This window comes from Chiloscyllium plagiosum, unplaced genomic scaffold (assembly GCF_037043375.1).
Source record: "Chiloscyllium plagiosum isolate Xiang-an unplaced genomic scaffold, Cpla_swu_hap1 HiC_scaffold_25, whole genome shotgun sequence".
In the NCBI taxonomy this organism is placed as follows: domain Eukaryota; kingdom Metazoa; phylum Chordata; class Chondrichthyes; order Orectolobiformes; family Hemiscylliidae; genus Chiloscyllium; species Chiloscyllium plagiosum.
In genome coordinates, this window is record NW_028270163.1 from 55,360,765 (window position 1) to 55,380,754 (window position 19,990).

The following is a 19,990-nucleotide window of genomic DNA, read 5'->3' on the forward strand; positions in this document are numbered from 1 at the left end:
AATGCCTTATTTACCACTCTGTCTACTTGTCACACCAAGGAACACTGTACCTGCTTCCCTAGGTCTCTGTTCTACAACACTCCCCAGGGCCCTACCATTAAACGTGTAAGTTCTGCAACATTTCGCATTTTTCTAAACTCCATCAGTCATTCCTCAGTCCACTGACCAAGTTGATCAAGATCTTAGTGTACTCTTGAATAACCTTCTTCACTCTTCTTTATACTATCAAGTTTGGTATCATCCCTAAACTTACTAATGATGCGGACTAGTGAGCTGGACGTGATGGGTGGTAAGTTGTTGGAGGGGATTCTGAGAGATAGGATTGACATGCATTTGGAAAGGCAAAGACTGATTAAGGTAGTCAGCATAGCTTTGTGTGTGGAAAGTCATGTCTCTCGAACTTGATTGAGTTTTTTTAAGAGGTTACCAAGAAGATAGCTGGAGGCCTCTAATAGGTTGCAATGGTAGACTGGTTAGTAAGGTTATATCACATGGGATCCAGGGAGAGCTCTCCTATTAGCCATAAATTTGCTTGACGTTAGGAGATGGAAACTGGTGGAGAGTTGTTGATCTTCATGCATCACTTTCTTCTCTACCAAAGGAGCCTAGGGGCAACATTGGAAAATTGGGCTTTTTCAAGGGTTGTGCCATCTCCAATATCTTAACCTCTCTCAACCCCTCCTCCTATGCTCTACCTGTGTATTTATACTGACTAATAGCAGAAAACAGTTTCTGTCTGTACATCTATTTATTATCACACCAAAAAAGCAGTAAATGTTACCAATATTCTGCTGTGCTAGTCTGCTATGTCCATTCAGTGGATTACTGCATACATCTTTGCATCAGGTTAGCCAAACTTTCAATGAAGGTAATTGTAATTTTCTTGAGTTCCTCCCTCAATTGGCACAGTGGCCCAGTGATTAGCACTGCTGTCTCAAAGCGCCAGGGACCGAGGTTCAATTCCTGCCTTGGGTGACTATCTGCGTGGAGTTTGCACATTCGCCCTGTGTCTGCTTGGGTTTCCTCCCACAATCTAAAAGATGTGTAGGTCAGATGAATTGGCCGTGCTAAATTGCCTGTAGTGTTAAGTGTATTAGTTAGGGGTAAATGTAGGGAAATGAGTCTGGGTGGGTTACTCTTCAGAGGATCGGTGTGGACTTATTGGTTTGAAGGGCCTGTTTCCACACTGTAGGGAATCTAATATAATGTTGTGCAATATAACTGTGACATTGTAGTGCTCATAACATGTATGAATCTTTCCATTTTTTGGCCAAAAGAGATCACACTGTTTCTCAAGGAACTAAGGTAATTTGCCACTTTTTCCCCTTGCCGTACAACAATGCCCACTTCGTAAATGACCACTGAGACTGTGCCTCTCTGTGCAGCTAGGTATGGCTAAGGCTATTTCAAGTTTGGGACTGCCATGGAGCTGATGATTCCACAACTGCTCCTGAGCACATATGACATTAGACTCATCTTGGCCATTCTAATCAAGCCTAAAACCCCACCAAAGATTTTGTAACTATTGACAGTACATTTGACTCCTGTACTGGTGGATATCAGAATGCATCACTTCTTCTGAGGTCGGCCTTCGATATTGCTAGTGCCATTGTCATGGACAGAATTTGTGTTCTGTTACTGCACATGATCAGTGTGTTTTTCAACGAGAAAGTTGTGTTTCTTTCACCTATTGAGTGTGGGAGCTAATTAAGTATTTCTGTCAGCAAACATCTGTGAATTTAAAAATTAAGGTTATTTATTCACAGCCCCTGTATCTGGAAAATAATACAGTATTGACTCAATGTCTCTCACACAAAAATTAGTTACAGATGTAGGAATTATACTTTCACAAATTTGTATGTGTTGGTTTTGTGTTGGAACCATCCAAAATGCTTTGGATAGATTCACTGTCACCATTCCTTTTTGCTGGTATTATTCCAAGTTACTGATTACATGTGAGGAAGAATGCCCACACAAACACTTCAGCAGAAGATAAGCTCAATCTTGATGAACAGTATTACATATTTCTCAATAGCTAGTTACATAGTACCTTGTGAGGTTGTCAGGCTCAATTTAACGTTAAGCACACATTGCTACTAGTTTAGCTACATGCTGCAAAGACTAAGAACTACAACTGAAACACTTCACATATTCCAGTGAATATACACAGGATATAAGTTAACTTCTCCAGGAAATAGTCCTTTAATTCCTGACAGACAGAGCTTATCTTGTGATGTCAGTTAACCCTTTCAGGCACTACTGTCTTATCTATCAATTATCTTTGTATCATTTATGGCAGACCTGCAGCTTCTTAGATAATTTTGACGCTTTAAAGTTGACAGCAGGGAGTCTGTAAAACAAAAGACTCGTGGCAATCTATGAGATTTCTCATAAAATTTCCAGGCGATTTAATTCTCATATGAACTGAAAAGTTGAAATAGGTTGGGGACTCCTCCTCTCTGTTAGAATATCCTGTTTTCAAATGATTACTGTTCAGTACCTTAGATGATTGAATGACTATAGGTATTGGGTAACTGGTGTACTGTCTTCCCGATGGAATGCTTAACTTGGTGTTGAGCTGAAAAGTAGATATGAAAATAGTTCTTTCACATAACTACCACAAATTAAAATTCTTTATCCAATCAAGTGTTGTGTTTAGTTGAGTTCATTCATCCTGTTTTCTTGATTAACACCCTGAGATTCATACAGTCTTCTTGGATGACAAAACTAGAGAAATGCAATGGAAGGTTGATGATGTCTATTCATGTGGGTCTTATATTGAGTTTTGATGTTCCCCTTTGTTCAGGGTGACATAGTGAGACAGACTGGCAGGAATTCTGTAGTGTTCCATCCTTAAAGGGATGTGTGAAATCTTCAAATAATTCTAACAGTTCATATTTAATTAGATATTTGCTTGAGACGTGGAACTTTCTGAAGCTCAGATACAAAATTCACATGATCTTGGTCATCAGCAAATTTAGCAACCACACATCTGGTCTGTTCATCCAAATCATTTATATAAATTGTAAAGAGCTGAGTAGAAGGACAAGACAGCAGATAATAGCTTCAAGTTTCCCTCAAGAGTATAGATTATCTGGACTTGGAATTATATCACTGTTCCTTTACTTTTGCTGGGTCAAACACACTGGATATTTCGTCCCCTTTTTAGGTGACATCCTTAGTGCTGTGGAGCCCCCTGTGAAGCGCTGCTGTAGTTACAGTTGGGATTTATTTGGTTTCATTCCCGATGCTTCTGGTTGCCAATTCCAGTTGTCCGTTGCAATGGTTGGTATATTGGGTCTAGGTCAATATGTTTATTGATGGAGTCCGTGAATACTTCTAGAAATTCTCTGGGTGTCTTCTGTTTGGCTTGTCCTATTATTGTTATGTTGTCCGAGTCAAATTTGTGGTCCTTGTCATCTGTGTACTAGCTACAAGGACAGCTGGTCGTGGTGTTTAGTGGATAGTTGATGTTTATGAATGCGGATAGCTAGCTGTCTGCCTATTTGTTCTAGAAAGTGTTTTGTGCAGTCTCTGCGTAGAATCTTATACACCATGTTTGTCCTGCACATGATAGGTATTGGGTCTTTTGTTCTGGTGAATTGTTGTTTGAGCATGGCTGTTGGTTTATATGCTGTCATGAATCCAAGTGGTCAGAGAAGTCTGGCTGTCAGTTCTGAGATGTTTTTTATATAAGGTAGAATGGTTAGTGTGTTGGATCAAGGCATGTCCTTGTCACATTGTTTGTCTGCCAGGCATCTGCAGATGAAGTTGCGGGAATGCCCATTCTTGTTAAAGACTTTGTAGAGGTGTTATGCTTCCTCTCTTCACTGTTCGGGCATGATGCAGTGTGTTGTAGCCCTTTTGAACAGGGTCCTAATGCAGTTTCTCTTATGTATGTTTGGGTGGTTGCTGTTATAATTCAGGATCTGGTCTGTGTGTGGCTTTTCTGTACACTTCTGTTGTGTATTCCTGTTCTGTGTTCTTTCTACTATCATATCTCGGAATGGGAGTTACAGCATGATGCCCTACATACCAAGGGCTGCAGTAGTTGAAAAAGGCAGTTCATCACCATCTCTGCAATGGCAGTTAGGGTTGAGTAACAAATGATGGTTATCAGCAATACTGACAACATATGAAGCGTAACTTTTATTTTTAAGAAGTACTGTAGTCTATTTGTGAACTGTGAGATTTCAGAAACAACAATGCAATCAATGAATAGATTTTGGCTACCATCTTCATAAGGATAATTAGAAAACATAGAAACATAGAAGATAGGAACAGGACATACGGCCCTGCTCCACCATTCATCACAAGCATGGCCGATCATCCAACCCAATAGCCTAATCGTGGTTTCTCCCCAAAATCTTTGATCCCATTCGTCCCTAGTGCTATATCTAGCCACTTCTTGAATGGCAGTAAATACTAGCCTGGCCAGCAATATCCACATTCCATGAAATAAAAGAGAAGTAGCTAGAACTGTTTTGTTCTGCTATTTACGTAGTTGTCATAATTTGTAATTTATCACAGGCAAAACACACATCTAATGCTGTTTCCTCCTGAGTGGAACTTCCAAGTGGAACTCACACTGGCTGCCTAAACATTCAGCAGGTGTAGGGTTACATGCACTGATAGGACACATTGCAGCCAGCCTGTTCATCTTAATGATAGAATACTCTTCTGAGTTTAAGGACAGACTATGAAAAGCTGTTTCTGAAATTCTGACAGAGGGAAAATAGATCACTAGCGTTGACAGAGGGTTCCCAGCTTTATGGGTACATTCCCGAATGTCTTACATAGGTGCACAGAAGAAATGTTATGGTTTGGCAGAGTGGCCACCAAGTTCTTAGGGAATACTCTTGGAAGAGATCAAGGGCAGTTGATCAGGGACATTAGTTCCATGAATTTGGATCTGACAACAGTGCTGCAGGAGGTTTAATGACCACACATAGGTGGTCAGGGTGATAGATGTTGAAAATGCACTTTGCAATGCAGAGTGTATTGGTTGGGCTTGTAATTGTCAAGGAGCCGAGAGGAATCCACTTCCAACTTTTCAGTAGACATCAAAACAACTTTACCATTTTACAGCCTGTATTCCATTTCCCCATTGTGCTACTAACTCAGAAACACTGTAACTGTCGGGCCCATATGTCTTGCAACCTTTGTGTGGACAGGACACTAAATCATCTGTCACCCCTCTGAAAATGCAACACTTCCTGCCAAACCACAATATCTCCAAAAGCACTCCAGATAATGCCCAGTGGGTTTGAAATAGCAGGTGATATTCTGAATTACCTGACCTGAAATTTATAAGCTTAGTCTTTAAATAACATCAGTGTCAGTCCTCTCTTACAGTTGAACTCATTCTTTGGTAGCACTTAGTGATAGTGAGGCAGCACCAATTCAAAGGTTTCCTGCAAATGCACTTCATCCATGTGAGATACATTGACAATATGGACCACAGACCAGAAGTGGCTAGAGGTCCAGCACACCCCACTTAGATAGCTTCCAGCTTATCAAAGCAGCAGTGTCTCCAGAGGTGCTACAGATCACAATTTCATGCCCAATCTATTATGATGTTGATGATTTATGCATTGATTTGTCTACCATAACAACTTTCCACTCTATGGGATATTTTATGTCCAACTGTGTGCACAGACAGGGATTGGTTTCAAGTACTCTCTCAGTCCTGCACTAAATGTAACCTATTATGTCCTCCTGGCTCTGAAAGAGAAATTTGATTCAGAGGAAAGGTTGTTGCCACTGATTCAGTGCTGGTACATGGGATCATTCTAACAAAGATAATAAGTTACTTCAAAAAGAGTTCATTTCTTTTTCTAATTTATTTTTTGGAAGCTGACACCAATACTCATGGAATTGTTCGATCAGATGTCTGGACTTCCTGGACTATTTGTTGCCAGTGCATACAGTGGCACCTTAAGGTATGTAATTTCACACAACTACAGCAATAGGTTAACAATAGTTTGAATATTTGATAGATGTTGACACTGAATATATAAGGAGCAGAGAGAAGTCCAGAAACTTTTCAGAAGACATAAAACCAATTAACCATTCTGCAGCCTCACATTGTTTCAATTAGGAATAAACAATACAAAATAAATTCTTGCTATCAGCTCTTGAAGAACTTTATTAGAGAGTCTATCATAATATCTGAAACCTATGCTATGCGCTATTGAGTTGCCACCTCTAGCTGGAGAAAATTATAGTGGTTTAATCAATGCCAGTCAAAGCCAATCAGTAATAGGATTTCACACATCAAAACTAGCTAGCATAGACCAAATTATACAAAACTGAGAGCCCAATAGATTCAGCAGTTGTGGCACTTCTCATAGGCCATATATTTCTAGTTGGAGACAGTGAAGACTGCAGATGCTGGAGATCAGACTCAAGAGTGTGGTGCTGAAAAAGGCACAGCAGGTCAGGCAGCATCCGAGAAGCAGGAGAATCGAAGTTTTGGGTATAAGCCTTTCATCAGGAATGAGGCTTGTGAGTCGGGGCTGAATGATAAATGGAAGAGGGTAGGGTTTGGGTCAAGGTAGCTGAGAAAGCGATAGGTGAATGAAGGTGAGCGAGAAGGTGATAGGTCAGGGGGGAGTAATGGACACGTCCGTAGGGTGGTGCCGAGTTGGAGGACTGGGATAATGTGGGGAGAGGGGAAATGAGGAAGCTGTTGAAACCCACATTTATCCCATGTGGTTGCAGGGTCCCAAGGCGGAATATGTGGCGTTCCTCCTCCAGGCGTCGGGTGGTAATGGTTTGGCAGTGGAGGAGGCCCAGGATCTGCATTTCCTTGACAGAGTGGGAGGAGGAGTTGAAGTGTTCAACCATGGGGTGTTGGGTTGGTAGGTGCGGGTGTCCCAGTAATGTTCTCTGAAATGATCCACAAGAAGGCATCCTGACTCCCCGATGTGGAGGAGACCACACTGGGTGCAACTGATGCAGTAGATGACATTGGTAGACATACAGGTCTGACAGATGTGGAAGAATCCTTTGGGCCTTGGATGGAGGTGAGGGGAGTGGTGTGGGTGCAGGTTTTGCACTTCCTGTGGTGGCAGGGAAAGGTGCCGGGAGTGGGGCGTGGGCTGGTGGGGGTTGTGGACCTGAGGAGGGAGTCGCGGAGGGAATGGTCTTTTCGGAACATTGATAGGGGTGGGGAGGGAAATATATCTCTGGTGGTGGGGTCTGTATGGAGGTGGAGGAAGTGGCAGAGGATGATGCGTTGTATGCAGAGGTTGGTGGGGTGGAAGGTGAGGACAAGGTGGGGTTCTGACTTTGTTGGGTTGGGAGGGATGGGGTTCAAGGGCAGTGGTGTGTGAAGTGGGGGAGATGTGCTGGAGGGCATTGTCAACCATGTGGGAAGGGAAGTTGTGATTGTGGAAGAAAGAGGCCATCTGGGATTTTCTGAGGTGGAATTGGTCATTTGGGAACAGATGCAGCGGAGACGGAAGAATTGGGAATAAGGGATAATGTTTTTACAGGAGGTAGGGTGGGGGAGGTGTAGTCTAGGTAGCTGTGGGAGTCGGTAGGCTTGTAATATATGTCTATGGTTAGTCGGTCACCAGAGACGGTGATGGAGAGGTCCAGGAAGAGGGAAGTTTCCGAGATGGTCCAGGTGAATTTGAGGTCGTGGTGGAAGATGTTGGTAAAGTTGATGAACTGTTCAACTTCTTTGTGGAAACATGAGGTGACACCTATACAGTCATCGATGTAGTGGAGGAACAGGTAGGGTTGGTGCTGGTGTAACGGTGGAATTTCTAGTTAGCTGTTAGTCACCAACGTTTCCAAAACATTTGCTGAGCTTAGGCTGATTACGTGAGACCTATTGTAAAGTGCTATAAATTACAGCACAGCAAAATGCCATCAACTCCTGTGCTTGTAGTGTTGCTATGATTCCCTACAGATCCTTTTATATTCCTCTTTTCAAATATTAATCCCATTTTTAAAAAAAAATGTTTTACTGTCCAACACAATAGCAAGGTGTTGAAACATGTATGATTTCATGGTTATCAGTTCAAGAATTGTCTTTCTCTCATTCCCCTTTGTTCTTTCAGCGAGAATACTTGTTCTAAGATCATAAGAAATACCAGGAAGAGTAGACCATTAGACACTTTAAGCTTCCTCTCTCATTCAGTATGAACATGACTAATCTTTGGCTTCTTGCCTTCAACTCCACTTGCCAGCCCACTCCCCTCATGAGAGACCAAAAGTTTATCTGAGCCTTAAATATAGTCCATCATGGAACATTCGCAAATTTTTGGGATAGAACAAAGAAAATTACATCAGAGGAATAGGTCCTTGGCCCTCCAAGTCTGCGCCGATCCTCTAAATAAACCTGTCACCTATTTTCTAAGGATTTGTATCCCTTTGCTCCCTGCCCATTTATGTATCTGTCTAGACACATCTTAAATGACGCTATCGTGACTGTCTCTACCACCTCCGCTGACAACGCGTTCCAGGCACCCTCCACCCTCTGCATAAAGAACTTTCCACGCATATCTCCCCTAAGCTTTTCCTCTCTTACTTTGAACTCATGATCCCTAGTAATTGAGTCCCCCAGTCTGGGAAAAAGCTTCTTGCTTTCCAACCTGTCTATACCTCTTATGATTTTGTAGACCTCAATTAGGACTCCCCTCAACCTCCTTTCTAATGAAAATAATCCTAATCTACTCAATCTGTCTTCATAGCTAGCACCCTCCATACCAGGCAACAACCAAGTGAACCTCCTCTGCACCCTCTCTAAAGCATTCGCATCCTTTTGGTAATGTGGCGACCAGAACTGTATACAGTATTCCAAATGTAGCCGAACCAAAGTCTTATACAACTGTAACATGACCTGCCAACTCTTGTACTTAATACCCGGTCCGATGAAGGGAAGCATGCCGTATGCCTTCTTGACCACTCTATTGACTTGTGTTGCCATCTTCAGGGAACGAGGCTGAGTAAACTGCACCAATCATCTCTGGATTTTGGAAAAGTAAGAATTAACCTCATTAAAACATACAAAATTCCAAAGGGGCTTGACAGGGCAGACACATTTCGTCTGGCTAGGGAAACCGAGAACATGGGGACATTGTCTCAAGATCATTCTGATAAATGCAAAATACTGTGGACATAGAAATATGCAATAGAAAAATGTGCTGAAAATACTCAACAGGTCTGGTATCCTCTTATTATTTTGAGTCTTTTGTAATTCTTCAGAATGGAAGAATTGTTTATGGCTGAGACGAAGAGAAATTTCTTCACAGAAGTGGTTGTAAATGTTTTGAACTCTATCTAAGATTGGTGGAGTTGCAGATAGTGAAGGGACTGTCAGAGAATACAGCATAATATAGATAGATTGGAGAGTTGGGTAGAGAAATGGCAGATGGAGTTCAATCCGGGCAAATGCGAGGTGATGCATTTTGGAAGATCCAATTCAAGAGCAAACTACACAGTAAATTGAAAAGTCCTGGGGCAAATTGATATACAGAGAGATCGACCCTTATACTGTGACTAGGACCATTAATTCAAGACACTCTAACTAAGAAAGACTGTCTCTCAGCCTCTATCTTGTGAATTCAATGAATTTTATACATTTCAAAGGTATCACCTCTCATTCTCCTGAACGTTACAGAAAATAGCCCCATTTAACTCAACTTATCTCCGCAAAGAATAGTCATCTTCTTTCAGAAATCAGTGAATCTTTATTGTGGCTTATCTAGAGTAATTTTATCCTTGGGTTAGATGACCAAAACTATGTCAAACCTGTTAAATGCAATAAGATTCATATTCTTATATCTTATACCTACATTTGCGCACCTAATTGATTTCTGCATCTACTTGTTAACTTGCTGATTCATATACAAAGAACCTCAAATCCCTTTGAACACTAAAATTCACTGTTTTGTTGAATTCAATAAAATGTTCTGCTTTTGTATTTTTCCTAATTTCTCACTTTGCCACATTATTCCTTACCTATCACTTTCTTGTACTGACTCAACCAGTTTTTATACTGTCTTTTTGCTGCACATCACAGCATACCTTTCAAACTAGGTTCATGTTGTCTGGATAAATTATGCTAAGTCATCTCATTCATTGATGCTAATTCTAAAATCTGTGACCCAAGTATTGATGATTGTGGGATATAAGCTACCCTCCCGAACCTGATCTTTTTATTCTCCGTATTCTAACTATTAACCAATTGTTCATCCATGGCAATATACATATTACACCTGAACTCATGAAACGTAGTCTTATATATCAACCCCGTGTGGCTCCCAATCAAATGTCTTCTAAAAATTTAAATGTATCACATACACCGAGTCCTCATTATTTACCCTGCTGGCTACATCTTTTAAAAAGTTCTAATGAATTGGCGAACACTACTTCCCTTTCATAAAACCATACTGACTTCCATAATTATATTGTAATTGTTCATGTGTACTGTTGCCATATCCTTAATAAAGAGATGCAAGCATTTTGCTGGTTACTGACTAGTTTTCCCTCCTTTATCAGCAGTTAATTTTGTATACTTTTCAATCCACAAGGATCATTCTAGAAATTTAAAAATTCTGGAAGATCAATATCGATACATTTGATGTCTCCTTATGCATCTCTTTTAAAACCTAACTATGTAGGCCATTAGGTCTACATCGGGGGCATTGTCAGCACTGTCACATCAAATTTTTCTAATTTTTTTTAAGGAATGTCCTTCATCTTCTTAGATTCTCCAATTTCCAGTATGTTTCTTTGCATCATCTTCTGTTGTGAAGACAGATTCAAAATGTATGTCTTAGTTCCTAAGCGCCATTAAAAAAATTGCCAGTTCCTACCTCAGAGGGATCTGCACACCAGCAGAAAATTATAAGTTGGTCCCCAAATTGCACTGTGGTTGTTTGAGTTAAATGTTGATTGTAGTATTGCTTCTCCACCTTGGGACACTCAAATGCTCAATCAATTTCAAAATAAGCAAATGCTCAAAACATGGCAGAAAGAATATAATGCAGTAAAATGTGAGATATTGACAGGAAGAATAAAGGAGCTGAATATTATTTGAATGAAGAAAGACTACAGAAAGCAACAGCAGAGGGGGATTGGGGAAGCTTCTGTGAATCACAGAATATTAGCATCCAAGTTCAGTAGGTAATAGGGAAGATAAATGGAATGCTGGCCTTTATTTCAAAGGAAATTAAGTATAAAAATAGGGAAGTTTGCTAAAAAGTTTACAAAGCACAGCTGGAATACTGTGAACAGTTTTGGGCTTCCTATCTAAGGAAAGATATGCTGGCATTGGAGGGACTCCAGAGAAGATTCATGAGGCTGATACCAGGTATGAAGCAACATCTTATGTGGCAAGATTAAGCAGGTTTTGCCTGGACTGATTAGAATTTATAAGACAATAGGCGACCTTATTGAAACATATAAGATTTGTAGGGTACTTGACAGAAAGGTTGTTTCTTTTTGTGGGAACAATAAGGACCAAAGAACATAATCTCAAAATAAGGGGTTGCGTATTTAAGACAGAGATCAGAAGGAATTTTTTTCACTTAGAAGATAGTGAATTTATAGAATTTTTTAATACAGGGGCTGTTGAGGCTTCACCATTAAATACATTCAAAGCTGAGATAGGGATTTTTAATCAGTAAAGGAAATAGGGAAAAGGCAGGAAAGTTGAGGATCATCAGATCAGTCATGATCTCACTGAATGGCAGGGCAGACTTAATGGACTGAATAGCCTATGTTCATTCCTGTGTCTTATTTTTTGTCACCTCCGTAGTCAAGGCAGTAACTGTGTATGCTGCCTATTGGAAATGAGTTCCCCATAATAATTTTCAACATCGCCCTTTGTTCATTTTGAAGAATATGAAGTTTCACAAATGTGTCAATTGAAGCTGTGACATTCTACAGATTTTCTTTGCAATTCTGAAATTCCCGAAGGACTTTAATGAAATTATAAGTAATATCTATATTCACAAAGTAATAAAAACAAGCTGCTTAAATTTAATATGAAATGAAAAATTGATGAAATAGGAACTCATTCTTACTTTTTTTCTTGTCAACAGCACAATTTCTTCTGGCATCAGTGCTTTGGCTGCAGTCTGCGTTGAAGATTTTATAAAACTAATCTGGAAACCTTGGGTACAGCTTTCGAGTAGGAAAAAGACTCTGGTTTCAAAACTCCTGGGTTGTTTTTCTACTTGCTGTTTCTATGTTGTTTTTCTTTAGGTAGTTCACATTGTGTCTGCTCAGAGATGTAATTTCAAAGCAAGTTTGGGAACAAAGACCTCTTAAAATAAAGCATGGTCAGCTTTCTGAAGTTTTCATTCAGAAATAATTGCCAAAATCCATTGTTAGAATCCAATTTGGCTATTAGGATACTGTTAGTTAGTTTTTGCCCGACCTTGATCCACTGATGCCATTGGGTAAATCTCACAACCCACTGTCTTGTTTAGTGAAGTTAGATCAATGCAGATTCTTATCGAACCATTAGGTTCTGGTACTGTAACTATACCGTCTTGTTTTCATAGTAACTAGTAACATTACTCTTTCTCTGAGTATACATTCTATTTCATTTTTGGCTTTATCCAAGACAGGGTATGTCACATTTCCTGCTGGAGACAAGTTAATTCATTTTGTATTATCACCAAGGGTGACATGATATTCTTATCTTTAATTTCCCAAAACTATAAACGAATTTGGGAATTCATTTGGAAATCACTTGGTCTACCTTGTCAAACTCGTCAACCATTTAAATTCATTTCAGTTTTAAATATACATTCCTGTTTGATAGAAATATGTGATTCTGAATGACATTCCATGTTTTTGCTTCCCTTCTACCTGAGCTTTGCCACAAGTTGATATTTTAACTTTCAGTAATATTTCTCCAGGGCCCTGTAATTTATTTGCGAATGGCTGTAATTTCGTCTTGTTGAGCTATTCAAATTGATCTGATATTCTGAGACACTATCCCTAGTATCAAACACTTAAGAATGACATCATTCAGAATAAAGCAGCCCATTTAACTGGCACAACATTGAGAAACATTTGCAATCTCCAGCACCAGTGCACAGCAGCAACAGTGTATACCATCCATAAGATACAATGCAGAAATTCACTAAGGTGCCTTAGACTACTTTCATCTAGAAGGAAAAAGGGAACACCAGTATCTGCAAGTTCTTCTTCAAGCCACTCACCATTCTGACTTGAAAATATATTGGCATTCCTTCAGAGTTGCTATTTCAAAATCTTGGAACTTGTATCAGCACTTTGGATGTACATACACCACATAGACTATGGCATTTCAAGAAGGCAGCTCACCACCGTCTTTACATGAGTAATTAGTTTGGCAGTAAAATGGCCAGGGAAACTCACATCCCATGAATGAACTTAACGAACTGCTTTTATCATATTAAAGGATTCTAACTGTATTCAGTTCCTCAAAGTTCTACTTCTTACCCTCGTATTACTTCCACAAAAATTATTTATTCACACATTCTCTCAAGTTCATGGGAGAGGTTCTACTCCCTTCTAATTCTGTAATATAACCACATGGCGCTGATATCATCATTATACATTCTATGATATTAATTCCATTACACCACATTTAACTTTACTGGTTATGATTTTGAACCTCTAATAAATTTCTACTTAATTTTCTCTGTTGTAAAGATAATTGCTTTTCTAGTCTTTCTACATAGCTGGTCCATCATATTTCTACTAGTTAATTTCTTCTGCATCGTCTCTCAGACCTTGGCATCCTTTTGAAAGTGTGGTGCTCAGAATTGAACACAATACTTCAGCTAAGGCCTTTCCAGTATTTTATAAAGGTTTAGCATAACCTACTTGCTTTAGGCCCTCATTAATAAAGCCCAAGAACCCCACAAAGTTTTCTCATAATTTTCACGATCTCCTGGCATCTGCAAGAATAAGTATTGCGACAGCTGACTCTGTACCTTCATCGTTTTTAAACTAATATGCTTTTACCTCTGCTGACAAAGTGCTGCCCTTGCAATAACACCCACATCCCATGAAAGAATTTAAAAAGTCATTTCATTCTTATCTGTTAAATTTCATATCCAAACTGTAGTATTGACCCTTGTACCATTATTACTTTATAACAGTGTCCCTTACCCAGAATTTCGTGTAATGCTGCCTTTCTCACCATAATGACCCTGTAATACTATCCCTCACATCATGGATACACTGCAATACAGTTTAAAAGGTTACGTTAATTTTGAATAAGATATGATCATAGTTAATTGCATAGCAGTAATTTATATTGAAATTTATACTGACTTTCTGAAAATTACTGAACAAATGTTTTGTGTAGACTGCTCATTCATAATAGTTTATTTATTTTGAATAGGTGTGTTTCTCAAAAGTTACAATGTGATTAGTAGAATTGTGGCAGTTGTGCGATTGAAATTTCCTATTGTCTATTATTAGGTGCAGAAATTTGACACTTTCTGAAAATGATTTTGTAGATTTGTCCACAGAGTGGATCCAGTGAGGCAACTGACACCAGACAGCCAATTCAATGGCTCTAAAAGTTAGGATTATTTTCTTTCATAATCTGAAATAACTGCACAGAGGCCAGTGTCCTTTCACCCTGTCACCCTTTATTTACATGAGCACAATATATGGTCTCAATGCCAGTCACTGAGACTGTTTATATGTGGCAGCCAGGACTTCTTGATTGTCCCAGGTTAACAGCCCAAATCAGAGATCTCATGCTCAATGCAATCCATTTGGCCAATCATGAACCCCCCCCCCCCCCCCGCCCCCCACCCCCACCGGAGAACCTATGCTTTCTGACAGTCTTTGTGGCAGTTCTGAGGAGCTAGGTGTATTTTGCTTTCAATGTGATCTATCTGTTTGTTAAGGATCACCTCAAACTCAAACTGTGTATCTTATGGAACCGACCTCAAGGTGGCCTCACCTCATATATGGATCACCATTTCTGTGGTTTCAACACCAAACTTTGTCTCCTGAAGTAAGCTGTTTCTCTCACTTAGAGGAGGCATGTAGCCTGCTATTTCACCTTCCCTTGAGGTCTGCAAATGTCAGGTTTAATCTAGTTGCGCAATCATCTCGCCAACAGCAACTCTGCTGGAGCTATCCCAGTAGTTGCGAGAGGGGTGGTCCTATAATCAAACAGGAACTGGGACAGCTTGGTATTTAGCTGTAGGCTGTTTCTTGAACCTGCGTTCAAAGCTCTTTCCGCCAGATCATTGGACAATGGATAGTATGGAACATGGTGAACATGCCAATTGCCATTTGACTTCAGGAAATAAACAACATCCCTGCTGCTAAATGACGCCCATTGTCCGTGGCCAATACTTCCATAAGTCTGTCTTTCATGAAAAATGCCCATAGCTTTTCAATCTTCATTCCTGAATTTGAACTCTATGCACATCCAACCACTTTCAATGGGCATCCACAATGACCAAGAACATTGAACCCTTGAAAGGACAGGCATAATCGATGTGCAACTGAGTCTAGGGCTTACCTTGCCATTCCCACAAATGTGATGGAGCTGGGTAGCAGTAATTTTTATTCTTCTTGGCATGGTCTGAGCTCTTCCCACCAACGCAGCTATGACAGCATCCAGTCCAGACCAGCAAACATAACTTCTTACGAACATTTTCATTTTGGAAACCCCTGGATGACTCTGATGGAGTTCAGCCAGTATCTAGTGGTGACCTTATCTCTGAAAAATCAGTCTTGATCCCCATTATAATATGCCGTCCTCTAAAGTGACCTGGTCTCGCCTAGTCCAGAAACGTTTCAATTCTGGTTGTGATGGCCCTTTTGTTTCCCTAATCACCACCAGCTGTTTTAGTTTTGCCAGGACAGGATCTTCTTGTGTCCACAGTCAGATATTGTTAGCGGTAATCGGAAAGGTGTCCAGAAAGTTTAAAACCAGAATGGACTGTTCCAGTGGTGGCACCCAAGAGTGATGTATCTATCAGTGGGGGACAGCTCAAGGCATCTGCATCTATCACTTGGCTGCTTGAATGGTGTTCCAACTTATTGTACACACTGAGAATAAGGGCCCACTGCTGAATTCGACCAGAAGCTATGGCAACACAGCCTTGGCTTCTTTAAGTAGCCCCAGCAGGGGTTTGTGGTCCATTATGATTACAAATTTATGTTCAAAAAGGTATTGGTGGAACTTTCTCACACCAAAGATGGCCGCCAAACCTTCCATCTCTATCTAGTATTTGCATTTGGCATCAGCCAAAGTCTGGGAAGCATACATTATCAAGCGTTCCTCTCTGTTGGGCAACTGGTGAGCCAACATTACCCCAATTCTGTATGGAAAGGCATCACATGTCAGCACCAAATCTCGCATGGGATCAGAATGGACCAACACCTTAGATGGCATTAGCTGCTTTTTCACATCCCTAGTGGCTACTTCTTGGCTACATGACCATTTCCAAAGCCGACCTTTTTCATTACCAGATGTAAGGGGTGCCAAGATGGAGCTCAGGTTACCTCTGAATTTTCCATAATAATTCACTAACCTAAGGAAAGACCTAAGCTCTGGTACAGAAGTAGGAGCCGGAGCACCTTTGATGGCCTCTACTTTATCTCCAACAGGCATGGACTCAATAGCCCAAGTAGATCACTTGGGGTGCCTGGAACACACATTAAGGTGTACACGCAACTGGGAGAAACATTTAAGCTCTATGTCCAATTTCCCCAAGTGCTCTTTATTGGTCTTCCCCGTTATTAGCAAATCATCCAGATAAGTTGTAACCTGGGTTGACTTTGTAAATTGTTCTCCATTATCCACTGGAAAAGGGTGCAGGCTGGTGGTACCTCAAAATGGCAGTCTTGTATATTGGTACAAACCCTTATAGGCATTATTGTTGCATACTTCTGGGACTCTTCATCTAGTTGCAATTGGAGGTTGGTGTGGCTCATGTCCAGACGAGTGAAGGACAGATTCCCCACCTCGCCCAAGTTTGCCAACAAGTCTTCTATGCAACAAAGTGGACATTTATCCATCTGCTATGATAGTTTGCTCAAAAACCCCACAAAGGTAAGCCAAGCTATCTGGCTACACTATCGGTACAACTGGTGCTGCCCAAGCTGCAAACTGTACTGGTTTGATAATTCCTTTACTTTCCAGCTTCAGGAATTCTGGCTCTACTTTTGCACCTAGGGCAAATGGCACTGGGCAGGCATTGCAGAATCGGAGAATTACTTCTTGGTCAACTTGTACAGTGGCCTTGGCTTCTTTAAATAGTCCCTGGACCTACCTGAAGATCTTCTGTGTATTTAATTAAGACTTCACTAAGGCAGCCATTTTCTAATCGAAAAATGATGAGCTAATCATTGTGAATCTTTCTCAACCAATTCAGCAACAATATGCTTGGGCCTGAGCCTTTTACTACAATTGGTGGTAACTGCACCAACTACTTCCCATAGGAGACCAGAACCAAAGTTGAACCCTTAGCGGTCAAGAAGGCATATGGCAAAGTGGTCAGGAAGGCATACAACATGCTTTTCTTCATTGGATGGGGTATTGAGTACAAGAGTTGGCAGGTCATGTTACAGTTGTATAGGACTTTGGTTCAGCCGCATTTGGAATAACTGTATACAGTTCTGGTCACTACATTACCAGATGTTTTGGAGAGGGTGCAGAGGTAGTTCACCAGGATGTTGCCTGGTATGGAAGGCTCTAGCTACGAAGAAAGGTTGAATAGATTAGGATTATTTTCATTAGAAAGAAGGAGGTTGAGGGGGAACCTGATTGAGGTCTACAAATTCATGAGAGGTATAGACAGGATGGATAGCAAGAAACTGTTTCCCAGAGTGCAGAACTCAATTACAAGGGGTTATGAGTTCACAGTGAGAGTTCTTTACTCAGGGGGCCTGGAATGCTTGTCAGCAGAGTTGGTAGTGGCGGGAATGATAACGTAATTTAAGATGTATCTAGACAGATACATGAATGGGCAGGAAGCAAAGGGATACAGATCTTTATAAAATAGGTGACAGGTTTAGATAGAGGATCTGTATCGACGCAGGCTTGGAGGGCCAAAGGGCCTGTTTCTGTGCTGTAATTTTCTTTGTTCTTTGTTTTGTTGTTCTTAATCTGTTCCTCAGGGCAGCATGGTGGCTTAGTGGTTAGCATTACTGCCTCACAGTGCCAGGGACCTGGGTTCAATTTTCACCTCCGGTGACTGTGCAGAGTTTGCACATTCTCCCAGTATCTGTGTGGATTTCCTCCAGGTGCTTTGGTTTCCTCCCACAATCCAAAGATGCGCAGGTCAGGTGAATTGGCTGTGCTAAATTGCCTGTGGTGTTAGGTGCATTAGTCAGGGTAAATATAGGGTAGGGGAATGGGTCTGGGTGGGTTACTCTTCGGAGGGTCAGTGTGGACTTGGGCCAAATGACCTGTTTCCATACTGTGGGGAATCTAATCTGTACATTCTTATTTGGCCAAGGTCTTGTGCAAACTTCAGGTTTGGAATCCAGAGTGCATCTTGTTAAAGACTGGCTCTGTAGCCACAGATACAGCTGTGCTGGTATCGACTTCCATGAGAAAGAGGTGACTATTTAACCAGACATTTATTTTGATTAATTCTAATTTGGCTGTTGTTAAGCAATTTAATTGTACCAAGCCCGATTTAGATGTACTTTCTAGGGTGTGTACTCTCCTGGATACTAGCCTATGAGTTCTCTTACTCAAGTCAGACTCTCTAGGATTCCTTTATTGTCCCAAATCCACACATCAGCAGCAACTACAGTGATTTGCCAGCTTGGATCTTGAAGAACATTCTAGCCACTTGGCTTAGGCTGGGTTTTGTTTCATGGTTTTGCTGTGGGCTGACCTAGGGTCTCTCTGCTCAGGACATGTCCTCCATGAGGCTCAGTGATTGCCTCCATTCATGTGGTTTTCTCCAAGCTCAGTTGGTCAGGTGAATGTGTCTTTTTCCATTGGGATGCCCTGTAGATCACTGGCTTCACTTGCCACATTTTGTAATGAGAAAGCTTATAGGCGCTTCTGCATGGTTACATTATTAATCCCACATACCAAATGGTCTCTCAGCATCTCATTCAGGGATGACAAAAATCACATGCCTCTGCCAGTCATATTAACCTCATCAAAAATCCCAATACAATTAACTGGTTCTTGAACAGCCATATAAAACTGATAGCATCTCAGAATTAATGAGAGGCTTGAGATCGTAATATTCCTTAACTAAATCTGTGGACTCTCAAAAGTTTTAGACTGGTATCCCAGGGGAAGTTGAGGCTCCTAACAATCGAAAATGCTGAGGGTCCGCAAGCAGTCAGAAGCAGTACTTGTTGCTTTTCCTCTGCCCCAATGTCATTTACCCTGGAAAAATAATGCATTAATTCCATATACTGGGCCCAATCTTCAATGGCACTTTTGAACGAGTTAAGCTTCCCAAATAAAGGCGTGACGCCAGAAATGCTTACCCCAACTCAAAGACAACTGTTGCAAGTAAATTTTTGTAGGGAGCATACTGTTCTCTCTTGTCGCCACTGAAATAACTACACAGAGGCTGGTATCCAGTTACCCTTTATTTATATGAGCACAGTACATGGACTCTGACCAACTAGCTCAGTGCCAGTCTCCAGACTGAGGAGACACTCTGAGACTCCTGTTAATATTTATGAGCCAGGACACCCGAATATCTACTCAGGGATTTCATACTGAACAAGATCCACCTGGCCAATTTGATTCCAATCACTACATAATCATATAATATATACATTATATTCTATGACCTCATCTTGAGGTTTGCGTGACAAGTCAGGAAAATTCTTGGCTTCAGGACCAACACTGGAAAGGTGGTTATTATTTAGTCTGTAGAATAATAACACACTATTAGGCCGGGTGATTCAGGAAAGAGGCTGGAGACAGCTGCAAGGTCTGCCCATTAGTGAGGCAGGCTATTTAAAAGGTTCACCTTGGTTCTATGGGACTTTGAGTTACAATGAAAAATATAAA

General features: G+C 40.8%; 1 protein-coding gene across 1 annotated transcript in view; it reads left to right on the forward strand.

The window, feature by feature from the left end:
• Positions 1–19,990, forward strand: part of LOC122562358 (sodium/iodide cotransporter-like) — a 131,662-nt gene that overhangs the window by 87,783 nt on the left and 23,889 nt on the right. The window contains 2 exon segments of the mRNA XM_088000808.1: positions 5,857–5,942; positions 12,063–12,184. Coding sequence (XP_087856934.1) covers positions 5,857–5,942; positions 12,063–12,184 — 208 coding nt within the window.